Here is a 25,411-nt window from a genome sequence, read left to right as displayed (position 1 = left end):
TGTGTGGAAGCATACAGATACAAAAATATGTTGACTGATTGTCCTTGTGTTGGTCACACAAACAACAAAACGAGAAGTCAACAATTAGGACAAGTAACTCTAAATTTGTAAAATGAAAGGATAACTCTAGGTTAAAAAAAGAAAGATAACTGCAGGAAATACACATCAATATGAAAATGGAAGATAACTCTAAATGTTTTTTTTTAAAACAATAATTAAACTTTAGCAAAATTCATATTTCGAAATCTTATAAACAATACATTGAATATTCTTAAATACATTGACAGTAAGAATATGTCAAATATCGATGCATCCGGAAACAAGAAGGAAATTATCTATCCAAGGGTGCTTTTTCGACTGGAGGGGCTATATACCGATTTTGGTTTCGGCATATGGAGAAATCACGTACACTTTATTCATGAGCTAAATGCCACGGGACACTGTTCTCATTAATATTTATGTCTCCAAATTGTCTCCCTTACGAATGAAAATTACATACCTTTTATGTATGAAATTTGTGTGATTACGTCAAAACTTTCATTTTTGAATGAGAACGTGTGTTTAGGCAATGTATAGATTATCTGAGTATGTTTTTTGTCACCACAATCAGTGATTCACACTTAAAATTCACTTTGAATACCTCTTTATCCAACCATAGATAATTTATAAAAAATATGACTATACCGGCTAAAATGAGTAAATAAATAGATAAACAGCTAAAAATATCAGCTTGAAACAGAATAAAATTATAAAATGAAAAATTTCATTCAATTTATAACGATAATTCTTAATAAAAAATATGCTATATGCCTAATGATTCAATATAAAGCCTATATGCCTAGTTGCAAGTCCGATGGCTTACAGAGAAAGTCTTGAAAATGCTAAATTGGAAGTAAAAAGGAACCGACAAGACTTTCTTAATTTAAGTCAAAATTTCTGACACAACTAGTTTGCAATGTAAACTTTGTAAATATATGAGGCACTACTTTACCTAGCTATGAATGGCAAATATTATAAAATAATTCCAAAATCCCTTCATGACGCCTTTCATCACTAAAACACACTTTATTCCTACAACGCCCCGCTTCGATATTTCAGATTCAAAAGGAACCGCCATCTCAATATCTAATGTAAACAAAACAAGCACATTCCAATCCCGGATGATGTAAATGACAGAACCAAATGAGGAGAAAATATTTCCGAAATACTTATTTTTTATAATTTGTGATTTTTCTCATTCCTTTCTATATATTCTATTGTAATGAAAATCAAAATGGCCGCTATGCAAATTAGTAAAATGTACACCATTTCTCCATATGGGGAAAATAATATGATGGGAAGCTTTTTCACCTATAAAGGGGATCTACTGGGGCCGTTTTCCGGTTGTGCAAATTATGCGTAAGTGGCGATCGTGTCGTATCTTGTTATTATCATAATACAAGGGACAATTTATTATCAAAAGAAATATTTTTAACGTCAGGCACCTGTTTGAGTTATATTCCATTTCCTAACCCAACTTCCTTTATACAAAAAGTAACACAAACACCAAGTTAGATAAATGAAATTGTAATTTATTAAAACTGATGACATGAAATTATAATAGATAAACAATTCAGTAAAGGTAGAATCTAAATTACACAATACATCACTTATAAAAACATGATACAAATTTCCTAAGTGTATCAAATTACCTTAATATTCAAATTAAACAATCCAGTGGGAAAATGATAACAGTGACGTGCAAAAGAGGTGGCAGACAAAATTTGAAACTATTTATCAATGGAAGAGTATCAACAATTATGTATATAAAAGCTATGAATTACACTAATACTTATACAACTATTACAGATGTGGTTGGTGGGGAAGAACTTGAAAACCCCCACTGTCCTAAGAAAAAGTGACGTACAATGATCAGCTCTCTTTCTCTCTCTCTCATTGGCTGATAAAATTACCCCCATTACCCCCATTGATAAGACTATAACCTAGGTAAAACATAATAAGGATAAACACGGATATAACATATAAAATATAAACATTGGACACGTTAAAATTCTAATTACATGTGTTCATAAATGCTATTATTTACAATAATGCGTTTCTCTGTACAGAGCTTCTTGATAAAACCCACAAGTCTACATGTATGTTTTCTTAGAAAAGTGACACACTGCACAACAATAGGTTTCTGTTTTCTGAATTAACCCCATTAAAACAGATATACATCAAGTCACAATTATGAAGCATTTTTTCCGAGTGATATTGAAAACTTGAGACAGCTCAATCAAATTCACACAAAATGTGGTGCAAGGAAAGATGTTCACAAGAATAATAGGATATGCAACCAGGTACTTTAAAAAGCCGATAATTTTTTGTTGTAATATTCTATAGTCATTGCTTACTTATAATAAATTTTAAGATGATCAGTCGAAGTCATTACATGTAAAGTACCGGTACGAATTTGGATATGTACTTTTGTTTAGCTGGAAAATCTTAAGTTGCCATGCATTGTAATCAAGTGCTACATGCACCTGTGTAACACCTGTACAGCATTTTACACGATTTTCAATAGAAATGATAGTATATCAAGCTACGCAGTTATTGGAATAACCTTTCATAAAACAAGATGAAGATTTATTGTGTAATTTTTGGGAATTTGATAAAAAAAAATGTGAAATTGGTTTAAAAAGAAAGTATTGGAAAGTTTTTAAAGTAGCTTAAAGAGACAGTACAGCTAAAAATACGTGTGAATAACTTCAGATTTACCCATAGTTTCGTTAGGAAATAAGAAATAACGTTGATTGTAACAGTTGAAATCGATAAAAATTCCTTTCACGTACCTAATTAATGTAATTATGAGCTTCCGGAAATTTAAGAGTCGTACAAACCAGAATAATCTTATATCGTTTATTTGTACCAAGTGGATTTTGATTGACAGTAATTGACACGTGCCGAAAACTACAAGCAATTAAGCAAAATGTGAATCCAGGATATCTTGGGACAGAGTATAGTCAACTCCTATGATAAGCACGCAAAATACATGCTTACAAAATAATAATTGTGGTTGTTTTAAAAACTTTGAACAAATATTACCTGGGAGAAGTAGAAAAAACTTATATTTATCAACAAACATGTACCATTGTGTACAGGAGAATCTTCGCGAGCCCTGCATGTGTTTTGTTTACATTAAATACGCATGCGTAATAGTATAGAAGGCTGACCCCGTAACACGTTGCGATGTATATATGTGATAGGTTATACGTAATTATTAATTTTAATGAAATAATTAGATTTATTTAATGGAGAACGTTGTAATTTTCTAAAGTTTATACATTAATGAGTAGTACAAAAATACCGAACCCGATCGGAAAATTTTTTCAAGTCGGTTTTTTGATAAGATGCGCCGTGGTGTCTCTTTAATATTTCTGAAAATTTTGATTTCAATGGAACCATTTTTGATTCTGACAAAGAGAGGGTTCCTCTAATTTTCCAAGCTTTTAATTCCACGAAAATGTATAGCCATGTTTCTCTGGCCCTTTTCAAGAATATATTTTAAAACCTTAAAATTCGTTTTTCTTTTGTATATCGATGAAAAAAGATGTAAACCCATATGACCTGACTATCTGTAGTAAGAAATGAAAACCATAAACAGGGATTCTGAAGTATATGCTCTGATTTAATTATGGTGAAAAATACAAATAACAGGAACGAAAAGAGATTCTTACGAAGATTAATAATGGGAAATGTTGACATCTTTTCTCCATTCGGAAGTCACTCTGAATACCTCGCACAATCTTTTAATGTTACTCTCCGGGTACTTTCATCTCGCTGGCAATGCAAAATCCCCGTAGACCCTTTTATTTTAAACCGTGTATTCAAAGCTGCCAAGCTAGAGGGGCGTTTAAAAGAAGAAATACTGTTGAATATGTACAATTGCAAATACATTTTCTTTCATGAACCTACAAAATAGCGAGAACGACTTAAATATAAGTAATAAACAGCAATGTTAAAAAGCTCAACGGGATATGAACTTGGTTGGTACGTGATCAAATCTTCTGAGAAGCCCTTCGGGCTTCACAGGACTTGATCAAGTGACCAACCAAGTTCATATCTCGGTGAACTTTTTAAATTGCTGTTTATTTCTTGAATATTTACATTTGCAAATATGTTTTCTTTCATGAACCTACAGAATTCTGCATCAACTTTTTCATGACGCCACAATGACTAAAGCACGCGCTAGTCGCTTGTTTACATGTAATTAAAAACATAAAATATCGAGCAGCCCTTCAGGCTTCACAGAATTTGATTACGTAACCAACAAAGTTCATATCTCGGTGAACTTTCAAAATTGTTGTTTATTTCTTAAATGAACATCATTTAAACTCCGAGGTACATTTTTATTTATAAATATCGAACAAGGACACCGCACAGCGGAGCATACCCTCGCGAAATGAATTATTGTAGGAGAGAATGCTTTAATAAGGAAAATACAGGTAAACGCAACAGATCAAAATAAATATGACACACGTTTTTATACACTTCCCACCAAGTTGATTTCATAATATCTATACTATCCCAAATCCCCTTGCTGTGTTGTGTATAAATTTGGGATGGGAGTACATTTACGTACATAATTATCATTGTTGGCATTCAATTTGAATTATGGGAATATTAAAAGTAAATGTGCATCAACTAAAATTAAAAATAAATTTCATATTGCATAAAATAAATTATCATACAAAGGGAAAATAATAGATTTTAATTCTTATTAAAATGTCTCTTAAACACTGTCTGTGTGAATCTTCCACCCACCGCCACATCACCAAGATACAAATGCATATGAATTGAAATTTTGTAAATATAGGTATATTTACATGAATGACTTGTGGTAATAACGAACAGTGTTCAAATAAAAATTCAAAGGAAAAATACAAAAAGGAGAATAGCAAACACGGACCTCTAAAAAAATTAGGGGAATGATCAGGTGTCATGGAGGAGTGAACATCCTCTGCTAACCAGTCACACCCGTCGTGTGCTCTTTGTCGTAATCAGAAAAGCGGGAAAAATCCGTAGACAATGAGGAGATTAATTATGGTCTAACAATAAGTATCAAAAACGTCGGTCACCATGCGACCCAGTGGATTATATTTGCTGACAAGGTCGTTGTATCGCCCATAGAACTTACGACAAGATGAATTCAATCGAGACTGTAGGTAGATGTAGTCCTGTTTTATCAACTTGTTTGTCAGTAGCTTGCCTCGCCTAAGAGACTGTTCATGCGTAGAGCATTGTCTTGCGTATCAAATCAACTGAGAAAATGTATGTTTTATGTCAATTATTCAACTTTAAATTAATTTATTCTCAGAGTACCATAAGGCATAAGTCAACAAAATTAAACATAATTCTATAATCACTACAAATAAATCAATTAACGTTTTCCAACCTAAATCATTCATTCTTTTACTTGCAAGTTCTAATATGAAAATGGTATATCATGATTTAATTGTTATATGGATTTTAATTTTAATATTAACGAATATAAAATTTTTTGTGCATACAACTATCAAAATAAACAATAAAATCAAGAAATTTTCATAAAAAATGGTTTCTTTCCCAGAGTTGTTACCTTACAGTGTAGCACAATAGCCCGCGGGGGTTTTGATAAATTTGACCATTCCAAAATTGTTACAAACATATTCTTTGAGTCAAATATTGTAAAATTAAAAAAAATTTAAACGGTGAAATTTTTTACATTATGAACTTTTATCCATATTATTAGCGGCAGGTGTCCTATAGCACCGTGTTTGAAACTAAAAATCAACGCCACAGTGATTTTTTTTACAAGAATTGTTTGTATTCACTTAATTTGGTCACTTGATATATCTCTTCTAAAAATTTCTTTCGCAAACAACTGGTCTAGTAACTGAGCATGGCATATCAACCCATACTCCCATATATCCAGTAGATGATGCAATACATTTCTCAGTACCAATGCCTGTAGAATCATTCGGTTCACCAGTGTACCAGTTAGTGTAGGTTGGCTGATTTTGACTGTCAATCCATGTAAACGTCCCGGAATTATCTGTATCGTATCCGTTCAGCCAGTATTCGTGTGGTACTTCACATAAGGTAGATGCTATGTATTGACAAAAATGATTTTATTAATAAATCACAACAAATTAAAATTCCAACTAAATGTTGAAGATTTATATTTTGTACCTATTTTTGTTTATCAAAACTTTCTTATCAGAAAACTCATGGTAAAAGAGTAAAAAAATTTAGTGCAAATGTATGAAAGCAAATGGTTCATTGAATTTCAGAGCTGAAAGGGAAGAGCTGCATGTCGGTTCAATTCCGAATATGAACAAGAAGCTCAGGATTGGACCGGAATATCATGCATATTATAGTTAGTATCGAACCATTTTTTAAATTTTAATTTTATTCGAGATAAATTACAAAATTACGGACAAACAGCAAGTTGGTAGCACGGTATCAATTTTAAGAATCGGTAAAATAGCCATACACCGACTTTTTGAAATACCCTTAATATGATGTCACACATTTCATAAAAAGGCGTTTCTCTGTGACCACCTTTTAATAAAATCTTCCGAGCTTTATTAGATTTTACTACCTGACAGACTGCTTTGAAATCCACATCAAAGTCAATGAATGATACCTTATATTTACAGTTACTTATATTAATAGAATTTCAATTATTGTAGGTACAATTTACAACGTACTTCATTCACACATATTAATTGTGCTGACCGCGTATTGCCAAGCGCACAGAGGAACCATGTGATGTTGATCACACCCATTTCAGTTCATGTGTAAACTAGCTCATTGAGATGGTGTCTATCTCAAAGGGCACCGCTTTCAGAAAACAAAATGAAGATGCCAGTTGCTGAAAAGTGTTTATTTTTAAGAGGAACATTTGTGTACTATTTAAGGAATGATTTGTTTGAAGCCCCCCCCCCCCGCCCCTGCATAAAGTGTACTATTCAAGAGTCTAAGACATAGCATAGACATAGCCCCCCCCCCCCCACTTTTTCTCGCAGCAACTATTTTTTTTTTAAATTTACATATAAAACATTGAATTATCATTGGAGTTTTCATTGATATGAAAATAAGGAAATTAGGATTGAAATTAAAGCTATATAGTACGCCCCCCCCCCCCCCCCCCCCGGATTAGGATTTGAAGATTTTGGGAAATTCCTAATTTCCTTTTTTTTTTCTTTCCGAGATTTTTTGTTGGATGAGTCTGCCCCCCCCCCCCCCCCCCACTTTCAAAAACGATGCTACGTGCCTGTTAAGGCACAGGTTCAACATGCTTGTCTGGGTTTTGGTGTTGTAAGTAGAGAAAGATGAATATGATCTTTCGTTGTGATGGAAATGCCACCACCTATACCTGCTGAACGGATTTTGCGCAACTGATGAGGAAAATCTTGAATGTTAATCTGTCTTGTTTTTTTTTAATTATGTTTTTGTAAAGGCTATAATATTTCCTGATCCAATAAACTGATCATTGTTTAGAAAGGTTTCCTTATGCTGCGAGTATTGAGCCAGACGATATGCAATTGGTTTAGATTTTGTTTTTGTGACAAATTCTTACATTTCCTAATTTCATATATGGTTGAAAGCGTATAATCTTTTGTTGCTTCTGAAACCTTAATGGAGTTTTCATGAAAATCTAATAGATATAGGCCCTCTTGATTAGTACTTCTGCTGAGGGCAACATACATCATTCCTGGTGTTCGTATAATAGCAGTAGATAAAGCAACATTTTGCAGTGTACCCCAGCGAACTTTATGCAAGGAGCAAGCAAAGCACAAAACCAGGGGAATTAGAATTTTGGTTATTTTTGGCGATTATGGTTTTCTGCCCACATGTATGACTTCTAATGGCAAGACAGGAGCTGTTATATTTGAAGCTTGACGTGTCATAGTTTAACAGGATGGATCATCAAATATGACAACAACGCAATTCGAAAGAGAAGGAAGCAGGCCAATATTTTCATAAATTAGGTCAAGAACTATTCCTGTAGATCCATTGACCATTCCGTCCGCAACATCAATATTCCTAATAAGCATAACTCTTGCTTGTGGGGTGATTCTCATTATATTTGGGATATCGCAGACTGATGAATCAAAGTGGCGTCGGAAGCAAATTTAAAGTTGGGGGGATGGGGCTAGACTAATCCTCAGAAATCTTGACAAGCAAAAAAAACCACCCTGATTTTCAAAATCATGAAAATCCTTATCCGTGGAGGGGGGGGGGGGGGTGTACACCTATAGTTAAAAAAAATTCTTTCCTACCAAAAAAATGTTCTTCCCCAAATCATGAAATTCCTAATGCGGGGGGGGGGGGGGGGGGGGGGGGGAGGGAATATACCTATGACTCCAACTTCTCAATATTCCAATCTTTTCAAAGTAAAATTAGGAACAATTATCTTTGCTGCGATAAAAAAAAAGCCCCCCCCCCCCGGTTCCCCGCCTATGAATCAACATCAAATGATGTTACTGTTGATTGAAAATTCGTTATGGCTTAAATAACTTTATGAGTACTTGGTCGTGAGGAGTTTATTATCATTTCATTGTGCTCTTGAACACTTGCTCTGGTAGAAAAAAATGTGTAATGCTGACATAGGATACTCTTCATCATATCTGATTCTGGATTTGAGAGTGTTAGTTTCCGTTTTAGATGTTCTCCTGTTTTTATATTGTGTGTATTGTGGCAAATGAGGTATCATCTCTTTGTCGCATGATTGTGTGTAGTTCATGAAGTTTGAAATTTTCTGACCACAATTCTGATAAAATAATGCTCATTTCCTGAGGATCTACATAAGGAGGTTCATCAAACAGCTTATATTCTTTCACTGGTGGTTACTGGAACATATCTCCGACTGCCAATGTTCAAACTCCTCCAACTATACTGTTATATACTGTCAGTATTGTCAACATTTTTTGTATCTTGTAGGTGCTTGTGCACATTTGCAAAAGTCTTTCTCTTAGCATCGAAGCCTCACGAATAATGAGAATTTTCAAATTTGCTTTGGTATGTTGCAATTAATGAAATATTTTCTTTTAAACTATAAAATCCTTTTAGTGAAAGTATTCATGCTGAACGCAATGTAGCACCTCCAGTATTGAATGCTGCACATCCTGTCGGAGCTGTGAGTTGAACTGAAGGATGTTCTAGGTTTTGTCCTTGTGTCTGTAAGATACAAGAAGCTTGATGGGACAAAGCTTTTATAAGTCTGATTTTTCCAGTACCTGTACCTCCACTCAGGAGACATTCCTATTTTCAAACGAGTGCACCAATCAGTAATGTGTATAAAGAGTTCTTTTTAATCACTGTTAAGAATTCACACAATTTCTTGAAGTTGGTTATCTGATAATTCCCGAGGTATTATTGTTGATAATGAGGTACCTGTGTGTACGTGAACTCATTGATGATCTTCAGAGTCTTCAATTTTATTTGAATCACAATTTCATCCTTGATTGACACATATTTACCTCAGGAGCAAGCATTTGAGGCATCCCATCATAAATACATTGTTCCACTGCATATGTTGCATTGTCTAAATGTTTTTCTATTTCATTCTTGTTTTATAGAATAATTGGTTTCATGTCTTGATAAGATTCATCATACAGTGTGTAGCCTTCAAGTAGATCTTCCTCTTCTTTTCTCCATGGAATGAAAAGTAAGAGCTGCTGATGATAACATTTTTCCAGAATCTTCGTTTTCAGATACTACATGATATCTGGGAACAGCTGGTGTGTTTCTTCTCTTCTTTTCAATACATGTGCCATGTAGTACAATGGTTTTAGTCATGATGAGTTTGGTTTTCTAATGGTGGGTCATCTAGAAGATCGTTTTCATGAACTGATGTAGATGAAGAGGAACTTTATTCAACACAGATGCAAACTTTGCTAGACACAAGTCAGTAAAGAGAGTGGTGTATGGTCTTATTGCATACTTATCAACAATGCTCCTGTAATTTATGTCTGTGGATTCTTTCTCTAAGGTGTCTTTATATATATGTACTTTTTGACTTGAAAATACAAATACTTATTCTATTTGGAGTCAGTTGATATCCAGATAATTTGAATAATGCACCTTTTCAAAGGTAAGCCAATAATTATATGGGCAGCCTCTTGGGCACTTATTTCTCTATTTCTTAAGAAAACATGACCTATGTGTTTTAGCCGTGTTTTAACATCAGGATTTCTCATTTCAGTAGCTCCATTTTTTAGCATTGGTGACATTTCTTTCTCATCTTTTGTGACATATGCCACAATGTAGACAACACAGGAGTATTGATCACATATATCCTGGAGATCCATATTGGCTTCCAGTATTTAATATACGACTATCTGGATTGTAGTTGTTGATGTTCCGTTCTGCTGGTGTTCTTTACCAAAAACAGTTCTGGATTTGGATACAGTCAAGGTTTTGTGGTATGTGTCTGATGACAAAATACAATTCTAAAGTATGTCTTTGACATTTGTGGTATGTGTCTGATGACAAAATACAATTCTAAAGTATGTCTTTGACACTGACATTATCAAGATAACCAGCAGTTGTTATATAAACTAAAACTGTTTACAAAGCCATTTTGCTTCTCCCTGTGTTATGTCTGTTGCAGCAGCTGGATAACTTAATATTGTTTTTTCATTAGGCGGCTTTGGATAATGGAATCTGCAATTGTTGCTGTATTTCTTGGAGCCAACAGAATGACCGTGACTCTGTTTTTTCTAACATGTTCATACGATGATTGGTTTTTAGGAGGTAAAGCACAGGTAACATGCATATCTATAAATGATGTAATTGCATCTTCTGTAGCTGTGTCTAATTGTCTTCACATTTTCTACTCATTATGCAATATGAAAATGTGAAGACCCTGAAGTGAAATTGTGTACGTTGAATATAGCAAGTAACCTTTCCTAAAGGATATCTTTTGCTTAAGACCACATGCTAAAAAGTGGTTTGTTTTCCCCTTGGATATTCTTAAGGTTATAATCAAGTTTCTTTTTTTTCTTTTCTAACAGGGTGATTTTCTAGTCATATTACATGTTGAGCTTTACAGTTCTAAAAAAAAGATCATAAACAATTGTTAATTTCTTTATGGGATGTAAACCAATATCAAACACTGAACCCCCTTGTGAGGCCCAAGAATCGCCAAGGGGTCAGAGTTTAAACGAGGATGCTTCCACGTAAGTTTCAGCTTTCCTGGCCTATTGGTATCTGAGAAAAAGATTTTAACCTACATATTCATATGTAAAAATTTCCGCCCCCCCCCCCCCCCCCCCCCCCGATTGTGGCCCTTGTCCCCAACCCTACTCCTGGTGTCATGATATTCACATATTCTATGTAAAATTTATTGATGATATTACTAGGTCAGGCGCGGATCGATAATTAAACCTTCCGGGGGGTGGGGGTTGCTACTAAGCATGTTAATTTTTGCAACAGCAAAAAGAAAAAAACCTATATTTTCTATTGTCACATTTATTTCTAGAACTCATTTGTCCATTAATTAAATTAATTAATGAAGATGAAGTTTAAAATCAATTAACGTCTGGATTTTATGTTTGATTACAAGTATCTAGATTCTAGAAAAATAGACTAAAGACACTTGGCACGATTTTTTACTGCGTAACTGAAAGGGTCAAATAAAAATACGTGGTCTAAATTTAAATGACAACAAGCATTCTGAGAGTATTGCATAAGCAATACACGTCCCCTACCGGTTTGTATTATTCTATGAAAGCTTCCAAGCACACAACTATTTCAGAGCTATTGTAAACGAGATGTCATGCTTAAATGAGAGATAAAAGAACTGAGGAAATTAAAACTATATAGTTGATATAGAAATTAAATACAAAATAGTTAAAATAATACTCTTTATTTCATCTCCTGTAATTTCGCCAAGTCTATTCTGTATTCGCTGGTAAAAATTTGTGAAAACAATGCACTGTCATGCACAAAATCATTTCTTACCGTCTTCTGTACCCCGAATCAAACCAAACAGTTAAACAGCCCAACCCGACAACGAACCCGATTGTAGTAATACAAAAAAAACCCTGCCGATAAAATCTACAACACAATGCTTGACACTATTTTACAGAATTTATTTGTTTGTTAGAAATGATAAAAGGAATGGTACAAGTAACGCACGATATTATTACTGACTACATACTGGCCTCGTTTATTCAATACACACCGAACCCGATAACGAACCCGAACATTAAAAAATTGGAATATAAAAAATTGATTTTCTCGAAAATATGTCAATCAGACGCTACAAAAGTGTAAACTTGATCTGTAGTTTGACAATTTGAAGCTGTTCAGCAAGTTTCATATTATTCCTCAAATGCATAAAGAAAAAAAGTGTGGAAAACTGAAGTGGGACAGACAGACGGAAGGACAGACGGACTGACGGACGCAGAGGAAAGCTATAGTCTCCACCAGTGAAAACCGGTAGGGGACTAATAATATTCGTAGGGGTGTTTATTGTTCAAGAATAGTAAAAGTGTCTCCTATGCTACTGCATCCTGGCAGTTCAGTGTCGCTGTTGCCTTCCTTCTGACTTCCGACATATGGGTCTTCTTGGCTCTTGCACTCGGGGTTCTCTTAACTTTCTTATTTTGGCTTAAAATTGCACCAATGCATCTATTTTGCAGTACTTCTCCCCAAATTGTGCCATTTCATATAGATGTATTTGAAAGGCAAACGCAACACTTTTTCCATCCATTTCTTTAATTGAAAAAGCAAATGTGCATTTACGAAAGAAGATCGAAGTTTGATATACAAAATGCACAAATCTGCATAAAAAATTAATGCCATTAATTTTAAAAAAGAAAAAAAAAAGCCCACTGATGTAATTGAACCAGGGCACAAAAAGATCATGTGTGACATAGCCAGCGTTTTTTTTTTGTTTTTGTTTTATCTTTTATTAGCCAGCGGTTTAACATATGGAGCTATCCAGGACTTTACATTTTCGAAATGTAAATGTACACCACTATTATAGAAATCGGTTTCCGAAACTTGTGTCTTTTTATGGAAAAATTCGACTCCAGGGCGGGGGTGTCCTTAAAAAAATTTCTACCTTCATTTATTCATTTGAACAAAACCTATCAAAACATTTAAGATTTTTAAGGGACGGGCCGGTCTTGAAGGATATCTAGGCGAAAGTGAATTTTCCGAGAATTCCATCTCACCATTAGGTCCATTCTTTTGTTATTTGCATTATAAATCGACACCCCCCACCTAGCAAACCCAGTTATCCTTCTGACCCCCTTCTCTTGGGAAATAAATAAAATATCCAGGTTCCGCGCATGAACATGTATGTACGTTTTAATCGCCAATTAACTTTGTGAGATAGAATTTATTACGGAGATCTGAATAAGGCAGACATTAGGGTTAAAGCATTGCAAAAGATAATAGATTTAAGGATAAAATATTAATTTTGTAATAGTATCAATCGTAAACTTTAGGATTTCTCAAAATGCGTGTTCAAAATGAGAATACATGCAGTGGGTGTAGAGCATGTTTGATGGTTACATTAATCTAGATGCTGAAAACAAATAAGTTTTATTACGAGTGCAATTCTTTTTTGGATTGTTTTCCTTTAAACCTTGACCCGTATGATTGAATAATCGTTACATACATACTTAATAATTATGAATAAAAATTATTAAATATAGTCTTTTTCAATTACAGTAAAACTTTTTTCTTAATAGTAGTCAATTAGTGGAACCTTGTATTGATTTTCAATCATCCGTTATTTTTTTGTGAACTCTGAATTAAATAAACCTTTTAAGATAAATTTAATGAAAATTTTAAAAAAAGTTTAAAGTGAATGTAGGAAGGAATCAAGCGTTAGCTGTGTAGTTCTTAAACAGGTGTGACATTTATTCATTAGTAATTTTAAACTAGATGCTGTCATTAGACAGTAATACCCGCACCAAGTGTTTGCCCCTAAATAACACTGTTTTGTACCAGTTTAATTAAAAATGAAGGCCACATGCAAACTCCGGTTATACATTTAAAAATTATAATTTTCATAACTGAAGGATGAGATCCCTTCCCATATGATAATACACATGAGCAGCACTTTATGTGCAATTTGGGGTTGAACTATTTGCAGTGAATTTTCAGTTAATCAATAATCTTAACATTTCATGTCATAGAAAGTATTACGGTCTATATAATTATTACAAACAAAATTAAAAATTAAATTATGCCCCCTCCCCGTGGCGGTTGCCGGTTTTAGATTTGCTTCTGAGTGCATACATATGCACATCATCGTGTTCACAGATTTAGAGAAGGAGTGGGAGTGAGGGGTCCAGGCCCCCCCCCCCCCCCCCCATGAAAATTCATTTATATCAATTGTAAAATTACCAAAAATACACCTTGGACCCCAATGCTCTTACATACATGTAAACGCTCTAACCCACTGCGCTTCAATGTTAGGTAACATTATTGGGGGGGGGGGGGGGTTAATATTTAATTAATATTTATTTATTATACTTTATTGTTTATCTCAATAGGAAGTATACATCACAATGTGCAGGTGTCCTGCACCACCTTAAAACTGTTTTTTACCTAATAAAATGGTGCAAGTGGATTTGAAGAACAGGTCATAAAAATACATGCATGTTACAAATAACTGATCTTTGTCTGAAGTTACGTACACAACACAGGTCTGCAGGTATCATTAGCGGGTACTAGTTTTACCCAGCTCTTCGATTAGATGGGATACATGTCTGTGTTTTCCATATGCAGAAAAGGATTAGTTAAGATAAGCTAAAGGAATTCATTATTGTGTTTTAATTGGATTATCATTATGATGCTGACCAATATAGGTAAGCATAATACATGTAGTAGCAGTAGCACAATATAATGAGATGCCAGCATACAAAAATTCTACTTTCACTTTCTAAATGTGATCTCCCTTTGACAGCATACTGTATCATCATCTTTTAATATTTAAATAAGCTTATCATCGTTACCTATCCTATCACATTTGTAAAGTTTCAAAAGTGTCATTTTAGTTGCAAAAGTTATTTTTTCATTTGTCAGACTTGCACTATTGAGTTGACCCCATCTTGACCCTGTATAAACAATTTCTTATTAAATTTGTGTATTACATGTAAGTAAGTGTACTAGACACTTAATTATCATTTTTATATGAGTTATAATAGGAAGGAACGAGTATTTCTTTCTTAATGTATTATAATGCATCAAATACAATGTAGGTCATGACCTTATGGGACTAGCTGTTCTGACCCCACGAAACAGGAAAATACAAAATATTTTCTAATGTCATTATGATGCATCAAATGGTTTAAAAAATCAACTCCCAATTAAGTATTTTATCATATGTTACAGTAGTGTTTGATCCATGTGGGTAATTCCAAGCCTAATTATGTCACTGCTTTGTTTAGGAGACTTTACAATTGCCCCAAATAGGCGAATACACATGCATATAACATTTTGTTTATAAATCTTAAAAATTTAATTAAGCAATTTCAAAATGTTAATGTGCATCAGGAGAGAAAAAGCAATCAAGAAATGATTTAAAATTTGCTACTGCACACATGTAAGAATGTATTAAGAAGACTGAATCTTAAGTACCAGGTTAGAATGGGGGGGGGGGGGGGGTGAATGTGGAGTATAAACATTTATAATTTGATCATTTATTGTTATTAATTTTAACTTGTCAATGAATACTAGTTATTGATCCCAAGGTAGAAATATGACCTCTGATCATATCTCAATAGATCATTTGTCAATTATGAAAGGTGTAATGTAATTTTTCTTTAAGAATAACATTTTTTTACCAGTTTATAAAAGTTTTTAGACACCCAAATTATATTTTTATTTAATAGATCATTCGACAATTAAGGGGGGAGGACCGGTTAATATTTGAGTTTGTTTGGGGGTGGGGGTTCCAAGTCATATATTTGACAATTTTTTTATTGTAAATTAAAATAAGACTAAGCCATACTACATTCATGAACATGAATAGTATAGAACAAAACACAAACTAATACATGTATATACACAGGAAGTATTACAAAACATAGATGATTGATCTAAATCTGGGTTCTTAAATTGAATCATATATCATGTACATATTACGTTATTGTTTCTTTGTTCAAGGCATTTCAGATGGTATGTAGGTCATGATCCTAAGTACTCTACCTGAAATTATCAAATATCATAAAAACCATTGAGATACCCACCTTAATTCAAAGATATTATTCCTCCTTAGGTCATGGCGCATCAGATCATTATGGCATGTAAGTCATGACCCTAACGGGTGTCAAAAAGGTGTGGGGTCTAACATTGAACCTTGTAGGAAGAATCGTAGGCTCTATTTTAACGAGGCCGGGTCTAATTAGTTCTGCCCTAGATTTTTTAATGAAATTTTTTACCTGAATTTCTACTGATATAATTATTATTTTAAGATTAAAAAATAAGACATTTACCACACCGTTTGTTTAGGGGGTCATCTCAAAGTTTGGTAATCTTTAACATAGGACCCTATGGGATTTCGCTTGAAATGTATCAATTTTGCACATATTTTTAAACTTCTGCCCTAGGGATTTCTTTTTCTGTTCTACATATTAAAGTTATTGCTAAAAGGCATCAAATGGTCAAACAAAAAAAACCTTTTACCTCCTGGTTTGTTTCAGGGGTCTTATCAAAGTTGATTTTGTATGCCCAATTTCCCAGATTTGTCAGATAATGGCTATTTTTTATTTGACAAAGGCGGAAAAGGTGATCTTTATAGTATTATTAAAGCCTTCAGACATATTTAAGTAATAAAAAAATATAAAACATCACATATTAAGGGTCATTAATATAAAATACATGGTTACTGTCTTGAAATATATGAATTAAGCTATATTTAGGCGGGTTAAGAAAACGTGACAGAGGGTTTGGCCTGCTGAACCCTCTTCACTTTTTCGACCCGAGCCCAAATATAGCTTATACTTCGAGACAGTTATGTTTATTCTACAATATAACATTAATTTTACGCATTAAACGAGCCATTTTCAACAAATTTCGCTGAATATCTGCAGATAAAACTATCACGCCATGGCGTCAAACAAGCAAAAAGATGACGTCACAATACAAATGAAACGCTGCGCGAAAGCGTGCGTACTCGTTCTGTACTCGGCCTCGTTAAATGGTAACTTGAAAACGGACAAAGATAATAATATAGGGTTTTCATAATCATATATTGACTGTTACTGGCAATATATAGTGTTTATTAGATCTGACCCCTGGGGTCATCTCCACCCCCAGGAATTTGAAATTACCATATATCTCAGAAACTGTTATAATCATCCCCTAAACTATAGATATTCATGTTTCTGATGTCAAGGGGCATCAAATGTTATGTAGGTCATGGGCCCTGTGGGTGGTTCTGACCCTCTCAAACAGCAAGTCCCTTAATATCTTCAAAACAGTTGAGATCCCCACCCTTAAACCATATATATTCTTGTTCCTTGTATCAAGGGGCATCAAACGGTATGTAGGTCATGGGCCCCGGGGGTGGTCGTGACCCCCCTCGAACAGGTAGTACACGAATATCTCGAAAACGGTTGAGATCCCCACCCCTTAACCATATATTAATATATTCTTGATCCTTAAAGGACATCAAAAGATATGTAGGTAATGGGCCTCAGGGTTAAATTTAATTTTTCAAAACCGTAATGCACATCTACATTGATCTATGGAACAGTTTTTATCATATCCCAAGATAAGATGTGTCTATCCATGTAATCATAAGAGGAGTTCTGGGATCTATGGTTTTTTTTAGTGATAAACGTCAATTTTCTGTTACTATTTGACTCCCTGGATGAAATTTAGATTTTTAAAATCTTATTGCACATCTATAGGACAGCCCCAATTATATCCCAAGATATGACGTAGCTACCCCAAAAGTTGTAAGAGGAGTTCTGGGAACCATACTTTTTTTGCAAAAAACGTCATTTTTTGTTGCCCACTGATCCCCTTAATAAAAAAAAATTCTGAAACCTGATCACACTTCAATATGACACCCCCAATCATATTCTAGAAGATCATTTGGCTACTGCAAAAAGAAAATGACGTTTTTGAAACCAGTTTTTTTGTAAAAAAAAACAACGTCATTTTTTAGCAATTAATTGACCCCCAGGACAAAATTAAAAATTCCGAAACCTTACTGCGCATCTATAGGATACCCTAAAACATATTCCAAGAGATGATTTGTCTACTGTTGAAAATGTAGGAGGAGTTCGAGGAAGAAGGTTTTTTGTGAAAAAACGTCATTTTTTACCAATTATTTGACCCCCAGGACTACCAGAGAATTTTTGAAACCTTTTTACAATACAACATGACACCCCAAATCAAACTCTAAGAGTTCAGATTGCTGGTTCATAAGATGTAAGAGCAGTTTGAGAAAGTAAAACGTGACAGACGGACGGACGGACGGACGGACGGACGGAACAGGGTAACAACAATATATATCCGAACTTTCTTTAGAAAGTGCAGGTATAAATACAATAAGGATTGTTGAAATATTACCATACATGTAAAACAGCGTAGAAACCTACTTAATACGATGAGCCAATCATTTTCCTCTTGAGATTGTACTTCAATGACGTAAGATGGCGGAGACAGGCTGGCGCAGAATGTCTGTGAAAAAATAAAACTACACGTATATGTACTTTGTAGTATAGGGAATATTAAAACAACGAATACAATCAAACTATACGTTTGAAAACGTTCGTTACTGTGTTTTGTGATAGCAAATTAAGACTTTTAAATCATATATTAATTCTATTCTAATATTTGTATTTTACAATGCCAAATACACGATATTAAATTAAATAGTAAAAGGAAAATTAGATATTTACAGAGTTTAATACGAGACTATGTTATGTCGCGAAAGGAGTTCAAGAAACAAGAGGCCCATGAGCCACATCGCTCACCTGAGCAACAATAGACATGATAAAATCAGCTTCATAGAGTCATAATACAAAATATCTGGACAATGTGGTATAATACATGTAGATCCTGTATAAAAAAATCAATTTTCCCCTGAATATTCTTATATTCATAATCAAGTCCCTTTTCTAACCTGATGATTTTATAGTCATATCACATTCAACATTGCAGTTCTCAAAAGACCCTAAACAATTGTTTATATACAGGAAATAAACCTACATCAAACTCTGAGCCTCTTGTGAGGCCCAATAATCGTCTAGGGACCAAAATTTAAACAATTTTAAAGAATCAGCAACATGTAAAAATGCTTGCGTATAAGTAAAAGCATAGATAATAACATTTCACATTTGTGAATAATTAAAATGTTTTCCTTTGTACAACTGGATCCCCAGTGTAGCCACAACCTTCTCCTAAAGATTTAGATTTGAACACTATCTGAACTTGCTTTCACTAAAGCAAATGTTTTTTTTTTAAAATTAAAGGATTTTAAAGCTTTACTCTATATATCTACACTACCTGAGGATGCTTCTACACAAGTGTCAGTTTTCTTGGCCTAATAGTTTCTGAGAAGATTTTTAAAGATTTACTCTATATATTCCTATGTAAAAAGTCGGACCCCCGTTGTGGCCCCACCCTACCCCCGAGGGTCTTGATTTTCACAACTTTGAATCTACACTACCTGAGGATACTTCCACACAAGTTTCAGCTTTCCTGGCTGATTAGTTTCTGAGAAAAAGATTTTTAAGTATTTACTCTATATATTCTTTACTACCTGAGAATGCTTTCACATCAGGTTTAGCTTTCCTGGCCAAATGGTTCTTAAGAAGGAGATTTTTTTTTATAGATTTACGTAATATACTCGTATGTTAAATTCTACCCCCATTGAGGCCCCACCCTACCCCTGGGGGTCATGTTTTTCACAAAGTTTGGCTTCTTAACGGCTTTTCCCACAAAACTGTGGCTAACAGAAATTTAAAATCCATGATATTTTTGTTATTATAGTAAAAAATAACATTTTCATAAAAAATAATTTCAACATTGAAATTGCAGTTCATATTGCTTTAATCATTTTTGTTAAATTCCAAATTCAGATATAACCTTACATTATTCATTTTGAAAAGGTCAAGAAAAACTGTATCCCATTTTTTGAAATTAATTTTATTTCTTCCGTAGTATAACCAGATGGACATATAAGACTTTCAATGTCCCCCAAAAATTATGCTGTTTTAATTCCTTTAGAAAAATTTTTCAGATATTCAGAATTTTTCTGACACAAAACGTGGTATACATAGAGTGAATATGCTTATCAACCTTTGTGCAAAGCGAAATACCAATTTCACAATGATGTTTTTTTAACAAACGTATCATTTTTAGACTAAAAAGTCTTTTGATACCCCTACATGTAACCTAAAAATGTTACAATAAAACCCCCTTTTTTTAAATATGTATTTTTTATTTTTATGAACCGAAACAAAAGCGAATGAAAAATAAATAAAAACAAGTTTCATTATCTTGTAAAACTAGTGATTTTAAAAAAGGCAAAGGTTTTTGGAAATTTAATAATTCTTTACTAACAGATAATGAATATGTTACTTTAATTAAGGAAGAAATTAACAAAGTGAAGCTTCAGTATGCATGCCCCATATATGAGAGAGAAAGCGTTACAAATATAGACAATGAGCTTACAATTACTGACCAAACCTTCATTGATATTCTGCTCACAGAATCAATATCTTTTGCAGCATTTAAGAAAAAACAAATAAATAACAAAGAAAAACTACCTGAGGATGCTTCCACACAAGTTTCATCTTTCCTGGCTGATTAGTTTTTGAGAAGAAGATTTTTAAAGATTTACTCTATATATTCCTATGTTAAACTTCGACCCCCCCCCCCCATTGTGGCCCCACCCTACCCCCGGGAGTCATGATTTTCACAAATTTAAATCTACACTAACTGAGGATGCTTTCACATAAGTTTTAGCTTTCCTGGTCTTATGGTTCATGAGAAGAAGATTTTTGAAATTTTTTGGAAAATTTTCATAAATTCCTAATTATCTCCCTTTGCAAAAGATCGTGATCCTTATTTTTCACAACTTTGAATCCCCTTAGGCTAAGGATGCTTTGTGCCAAGTTTGGTTAAAATTGGCCCAGTGGTTCTTGAGAAGATGTTGAAAATGTGAAAAGTTTACAGACAGACGGATAGACAGACAGACAGACGGACTGACGGACGCAGAGGAAAGCTATAGTCCCCTCCGGTGAAACCGGTAGGGGACTAATAATACATAAAATCCTGTTGATTAAATTTACAACACAATGTTTGACACTATTTTACAGAACTTATCTGTTTGTTATAAACAACAAGCATTTTGAGAGTATTGCATAAGCAATACACGTCCCCTACCGGTTTGTATTATTCTATGAAAGCTTCCAAGCACACAACTATTTCAGAGCTTTTGTAAACGAGATGTCATGCTTTAATCAGAGATAAAAGGAACTGAGGAAATTAAAACTATATAGTTGAGATAGAAATTAAATACAAAATAGGTAAAACAAGCATTCTGAGAGTATTGCATAAGCGATACACGTCCCCTTCCGGTTTGTGTTATTTTATGAAAGCTTCCAAGCACACAACTATTTCAGATGTCATGCTTTAATCAGAGATAAAAGAACAGAGGAAATTAAAACTATATAGTTGATATAGAAATTAAATACAAAATAGGTAAAATTATACTCTTTATTTCATCTCCTGTAATTTTGCCAAGTCTATTCTGTATTCGCTGGTTTGACATTTTGAAGCTGTTCAGTAAGTTTCATATAATTCCTTAAATGCATAAAGAAAAAAAGTGTGGAAAACTGAAGTGGGACAGACAGACGGACGACGGACGGACGGACGGACGGACGCAAAGGAAAGCTATAGTCCCCTCCAGTGAAACCAGTAGGGGACTAATAATACTCTTTATTTCATCTCCTGTAATTTCGCCAAGTCTATTCTGTATTCTCTGGTAAAAATTTGTGAAAACAATGCACTGTTATGCACAATATCATTGGTGAAAACCGGTAGGGGACTAATAAATGATCAAACCGTTTTTACGCTAAACAACCTTGAATTTTTGTAAATTGTAATTCATTTCAACTATAATTGAATTTGTTCGGAATCAGTTTAATTAGTCCCCTACCGGTTTCACCGGAGGGGACTATAGCTTTCCTCTGCGTCCGTCAGTCCGTCCGTCCGTCTGTCTGTCCGTCCGTCAGTCTGTCCCACTTCAGTTTTCCACACTTTTTTTCTTTATGCATTTGAGGAATAATATGAAACTTGCTGAACAGCTTCAAAATGTCAAACTACAGATCAAGTTTACACTTTTGTAGCGTCTGATTGACATATTTTTCGAGAAAATTAATTTTTTATATTGACGTCGCGCACGGTGTTGGTGTTAATTTCGGTAACGTCAAAAAAGTCATTTTCACGCATAACGTAATGAAACATTTTATTAAGCACAGCATACGAAAAATTAAAAAAATAAGAACTTTATATTAATTTTTTTCTGCGTGTAAGAGATTTTGTATTTCAAAACTGCAATTTCAAAATATCTTTTTAATATGTACAACCAATTCTGAAGTTCACAACGTTAAAATGTTTCAATTTTAGTTCAGTTCAGCGATATCAGTGTTCAAAAGCATGTGATTCACTCACGGCTTGTAATATTGTTAAATGAACTTCCTCTGAAATTTGTAATATGTCATTGTCAAGAATATCACCCGATTCACAAATGATATACAAAACTGATTGGGAAGGTACAATCGCCGGTTTGCGTTTAATTAATTTGTATTTCAAAGGCGTTTCAGGAGATTTTTCGAAGTAATGGCCCCGGATAACTTGTGTACCTCTTCTGTAAGCAGCCCCCCACCTGTCCATGTCATCTTTTTGTAGAACAACTGATTTTGAACTTGCTTTCATTACATAATAATCATTTACATTATCGTCACAAAGTACCGCAAATATACAGTCTTTTGTAATTAAATTTGATAATATTTGTGATTCCGATGTTTCGTTCTCTGGGTCTGATGTGTCATTATCCGAGCCTTCTTTTGTGAAATAAATCAGTGTTGCATTGCCTAAACTGTTACTGAGATCGCATTGCTCAGAATTGCCCTCAATGCAATCTTCGCAATTGTAACAAGATAGGTGACGAATGTAGTTTTCACCAGAAATAACTGACACGAGCTGATGAACAGATCTGATTCCCGTCAAAGGTTTATATAATCTTGCTTTTTCTCTAGGAATTTCTTCTACATATTCAAAAATCCTTCGTCGAACATTTGTAGAGTCCTTGGGAGTTTCAAGTTTTTCTTTTGCAAACAAATAGAGGCCTTTCGCATCTTGTATGATGCAGGTACCCCTAATGACGGCAAGATCAGCCTGATTTTTTAAAAATCCTCCTGCTGCATCTTGTGGGCCCTTTGCGTGGCTGGTTTCAAAAAAATTTCTAATTAACTTTTGATAACAAAATTCTGAAAGAGAATCTGATAAGTCGCCGAAACAATGGCGACTTTTATATTGTGCAGCACAACCATCGCAAAATTCATGCATTGTTTTGACCTCGTACGAAATAGACTTTAGGTAGTCAGAAATAAGTTTTTGACAATAATGGGTAAAATGTTGATCATGCTTCTCATCAGGAGATATGACATAAAAGTGTTCCGTAACTATTTCTGGTTTTTCCGTAGTACTTTCCAAACCGTCTAATTCAAGGATAGCATGCCTGTGAAGTATGGTTACATGAATGGAGACTTCCGTTTTTTGAAAATAATTTGATTGTATTTCGTTCCTTTTACTACAACGATAATTTTCGGAAAAGTCGTGAATCGTAACGCAGTGATTTTGAGGTAAATTCTGAACCAAATTTCTCAATTGTTGGACTTGCCATTGAGCCCCCATATTATGCATTGGAAATTTTTCGAGAAGCTTAATCATATATTGGAAAAGTTCAGCAGGCTTTGTAACCTTTTTCACGAGCATCAGTTTCTTGGTTTCGCCTCTTTTTGACTTAATGTTTACATAATCAAAACACTCCCAAGAAACATCAGGGGAAGCGTCGTCAGTTCTCAGTTCCTCGGGGTGCAAGTGCAGTTTCTGAACACCACAATCCAAGCAAGTTCTGTCTAAACATGATTTGTTATGTAGACCGTCGGAATTAGAAGGACAGAGAGTTTGATTACTTATTTCATACATATCATGATATATTACAGGGTCTGTAACATAAGTCTTTCTGAATGACATGCATGCTTTAAAAACGTATTTCATTTCAAGATGATAACGGCAGCAACAAGTAACTCGATCCTTTTGACGAGCTGGGCGAATATAGTAGGGTTTACATGCCTCAAAAAGTCTTTGAGAAATACGAATTTCTGGGTTTTTTGAAATAAAGTCGGCATATATTTCTGTTTGTGTTTTTTCTAAGATATGAACAACGTGAGATGAATACTGTTTTGGGCCTATTCGAACCCTTTTCACGTCATTTTTGTTTCCAGTTGGGTGCGAATTTTCACCCAAACACCAAAAATCATACACACGTTTTCGGGTATCATCAGACAGAGCATCAGATCTTGTTTTCCGCTTTGTATAAGTGAACGATGATGATTCCGAATGCAAGATTTTTGTACGAACTTTGTACCCTTTTGATATTCTACGGATCGGAAGACCAAGTTTTTTTGCTAGTGAAGACTTTGCTCTTGATTTTTTAACATTTTCGCCGCTGAAAGAAGCTGTTAGAAAATCCATGGCCTCCCTTGCTTTGTCGCAGCGTTTAAGTTTTAGCTTTGAAACCGATTCTTTTATGTCACACAGAACGGACAATTGAAGTGTAGCTGATTCCTTTTCCTCTGGAGAAGGAATAATTTTGCAATTTTGAAGTAATTTAACAGTTGGAGAGTTAGCATTTTTTAGAAAGGCCGCAATGGTGGCTGCTCTTTTTGTCGGGGATGTCGGTAAATTTCTTTTCAATTTTCTCACAGCTCGACATTTTTGCATTTTGTTATCAAATGGTGACCTTAGGTTACCGTCCTCTGTATTTTTGCTCCGAATTTGGCTGTTGTGTTTTTTTTGGCGCCATCTCTTTTGTGCAAGCGATTTTCGTTTCCGCATTGATTCCTCGTGTTCAATTAATTTTAATCTACTTTCCTTTTCTTTTTTCTTTCTGTTCTGATTATTTTCTATTTTGATACGTTCTCTTTCGCGCTGTTTACGTTTTCTCAGCGTCGCAGCTTTGACTGTCTCTTCTGAAATTCGATGTAAATTCATTGTAAAATTTATCAGTAGTCTACTGTTTTAAAAATTAAAATCGGCAAATTTTAAACTTTATGAATCTATACGTATGTTTTTTATCAGTATTATACTCTGCGGAACAAAAATATCT

The 25,411-nt window shown here is 34.2% G+C and overlaps 1 protein-coding gene and 1 pseudogene across 1 annotated transcript in view; both read right to left on the bottom strand.

The window, feature by feature from the left end:
* Nucleotides 1-5,706: 5,706 nt before the first annotated feature.
* LOC128176394 (uncharacterized) overlaps nt 5,707-25,411 on the bottom strand; it is a 29,406-nt gene continuing 9,701 nt past the window's right edge. Inside the window, exons 4-5 of the mRNA XM_052842695.1 lie at nt 18,606-18,687; nt 5,707-6,130 (exon numbers count right to left, since the gene is read on the bottom strand). Of these exons, the coding sequence (XP_052698655.1) occupies nt 5,883-6,130; nt 18,606-18,687 (330 nt within the window). The 3' untranslated portion in view covers nt 5,707-5,882. The remainder of the gene's footprint in view (nt 6,131-18,605; nt 18,688-25,411) is intronic.
* LOC128176392 (uncharacterized) lies at nt 22,500-24,935 on the bottom strand (annotated as a pseudogene).

This window comes from Crassostrea angulata, chromosome 3 (genome assembly GCF_025612915.1).
Source record: "Crassostrea angulata isolate pt1a10 chromosome 3, ASM2561291v2, whole genome shotgun sequence".
Lineage (NCBI taxonomy): Eukaryota > Metazoa > Mollusca > Bivalvia > Ostreida > Ostreidae > Magallana > Magallana angulata.
Note: the sequence above shows the minus strand (reverse complement) of the source record. Positions and strands in the feature narration are given on the sequence as shown.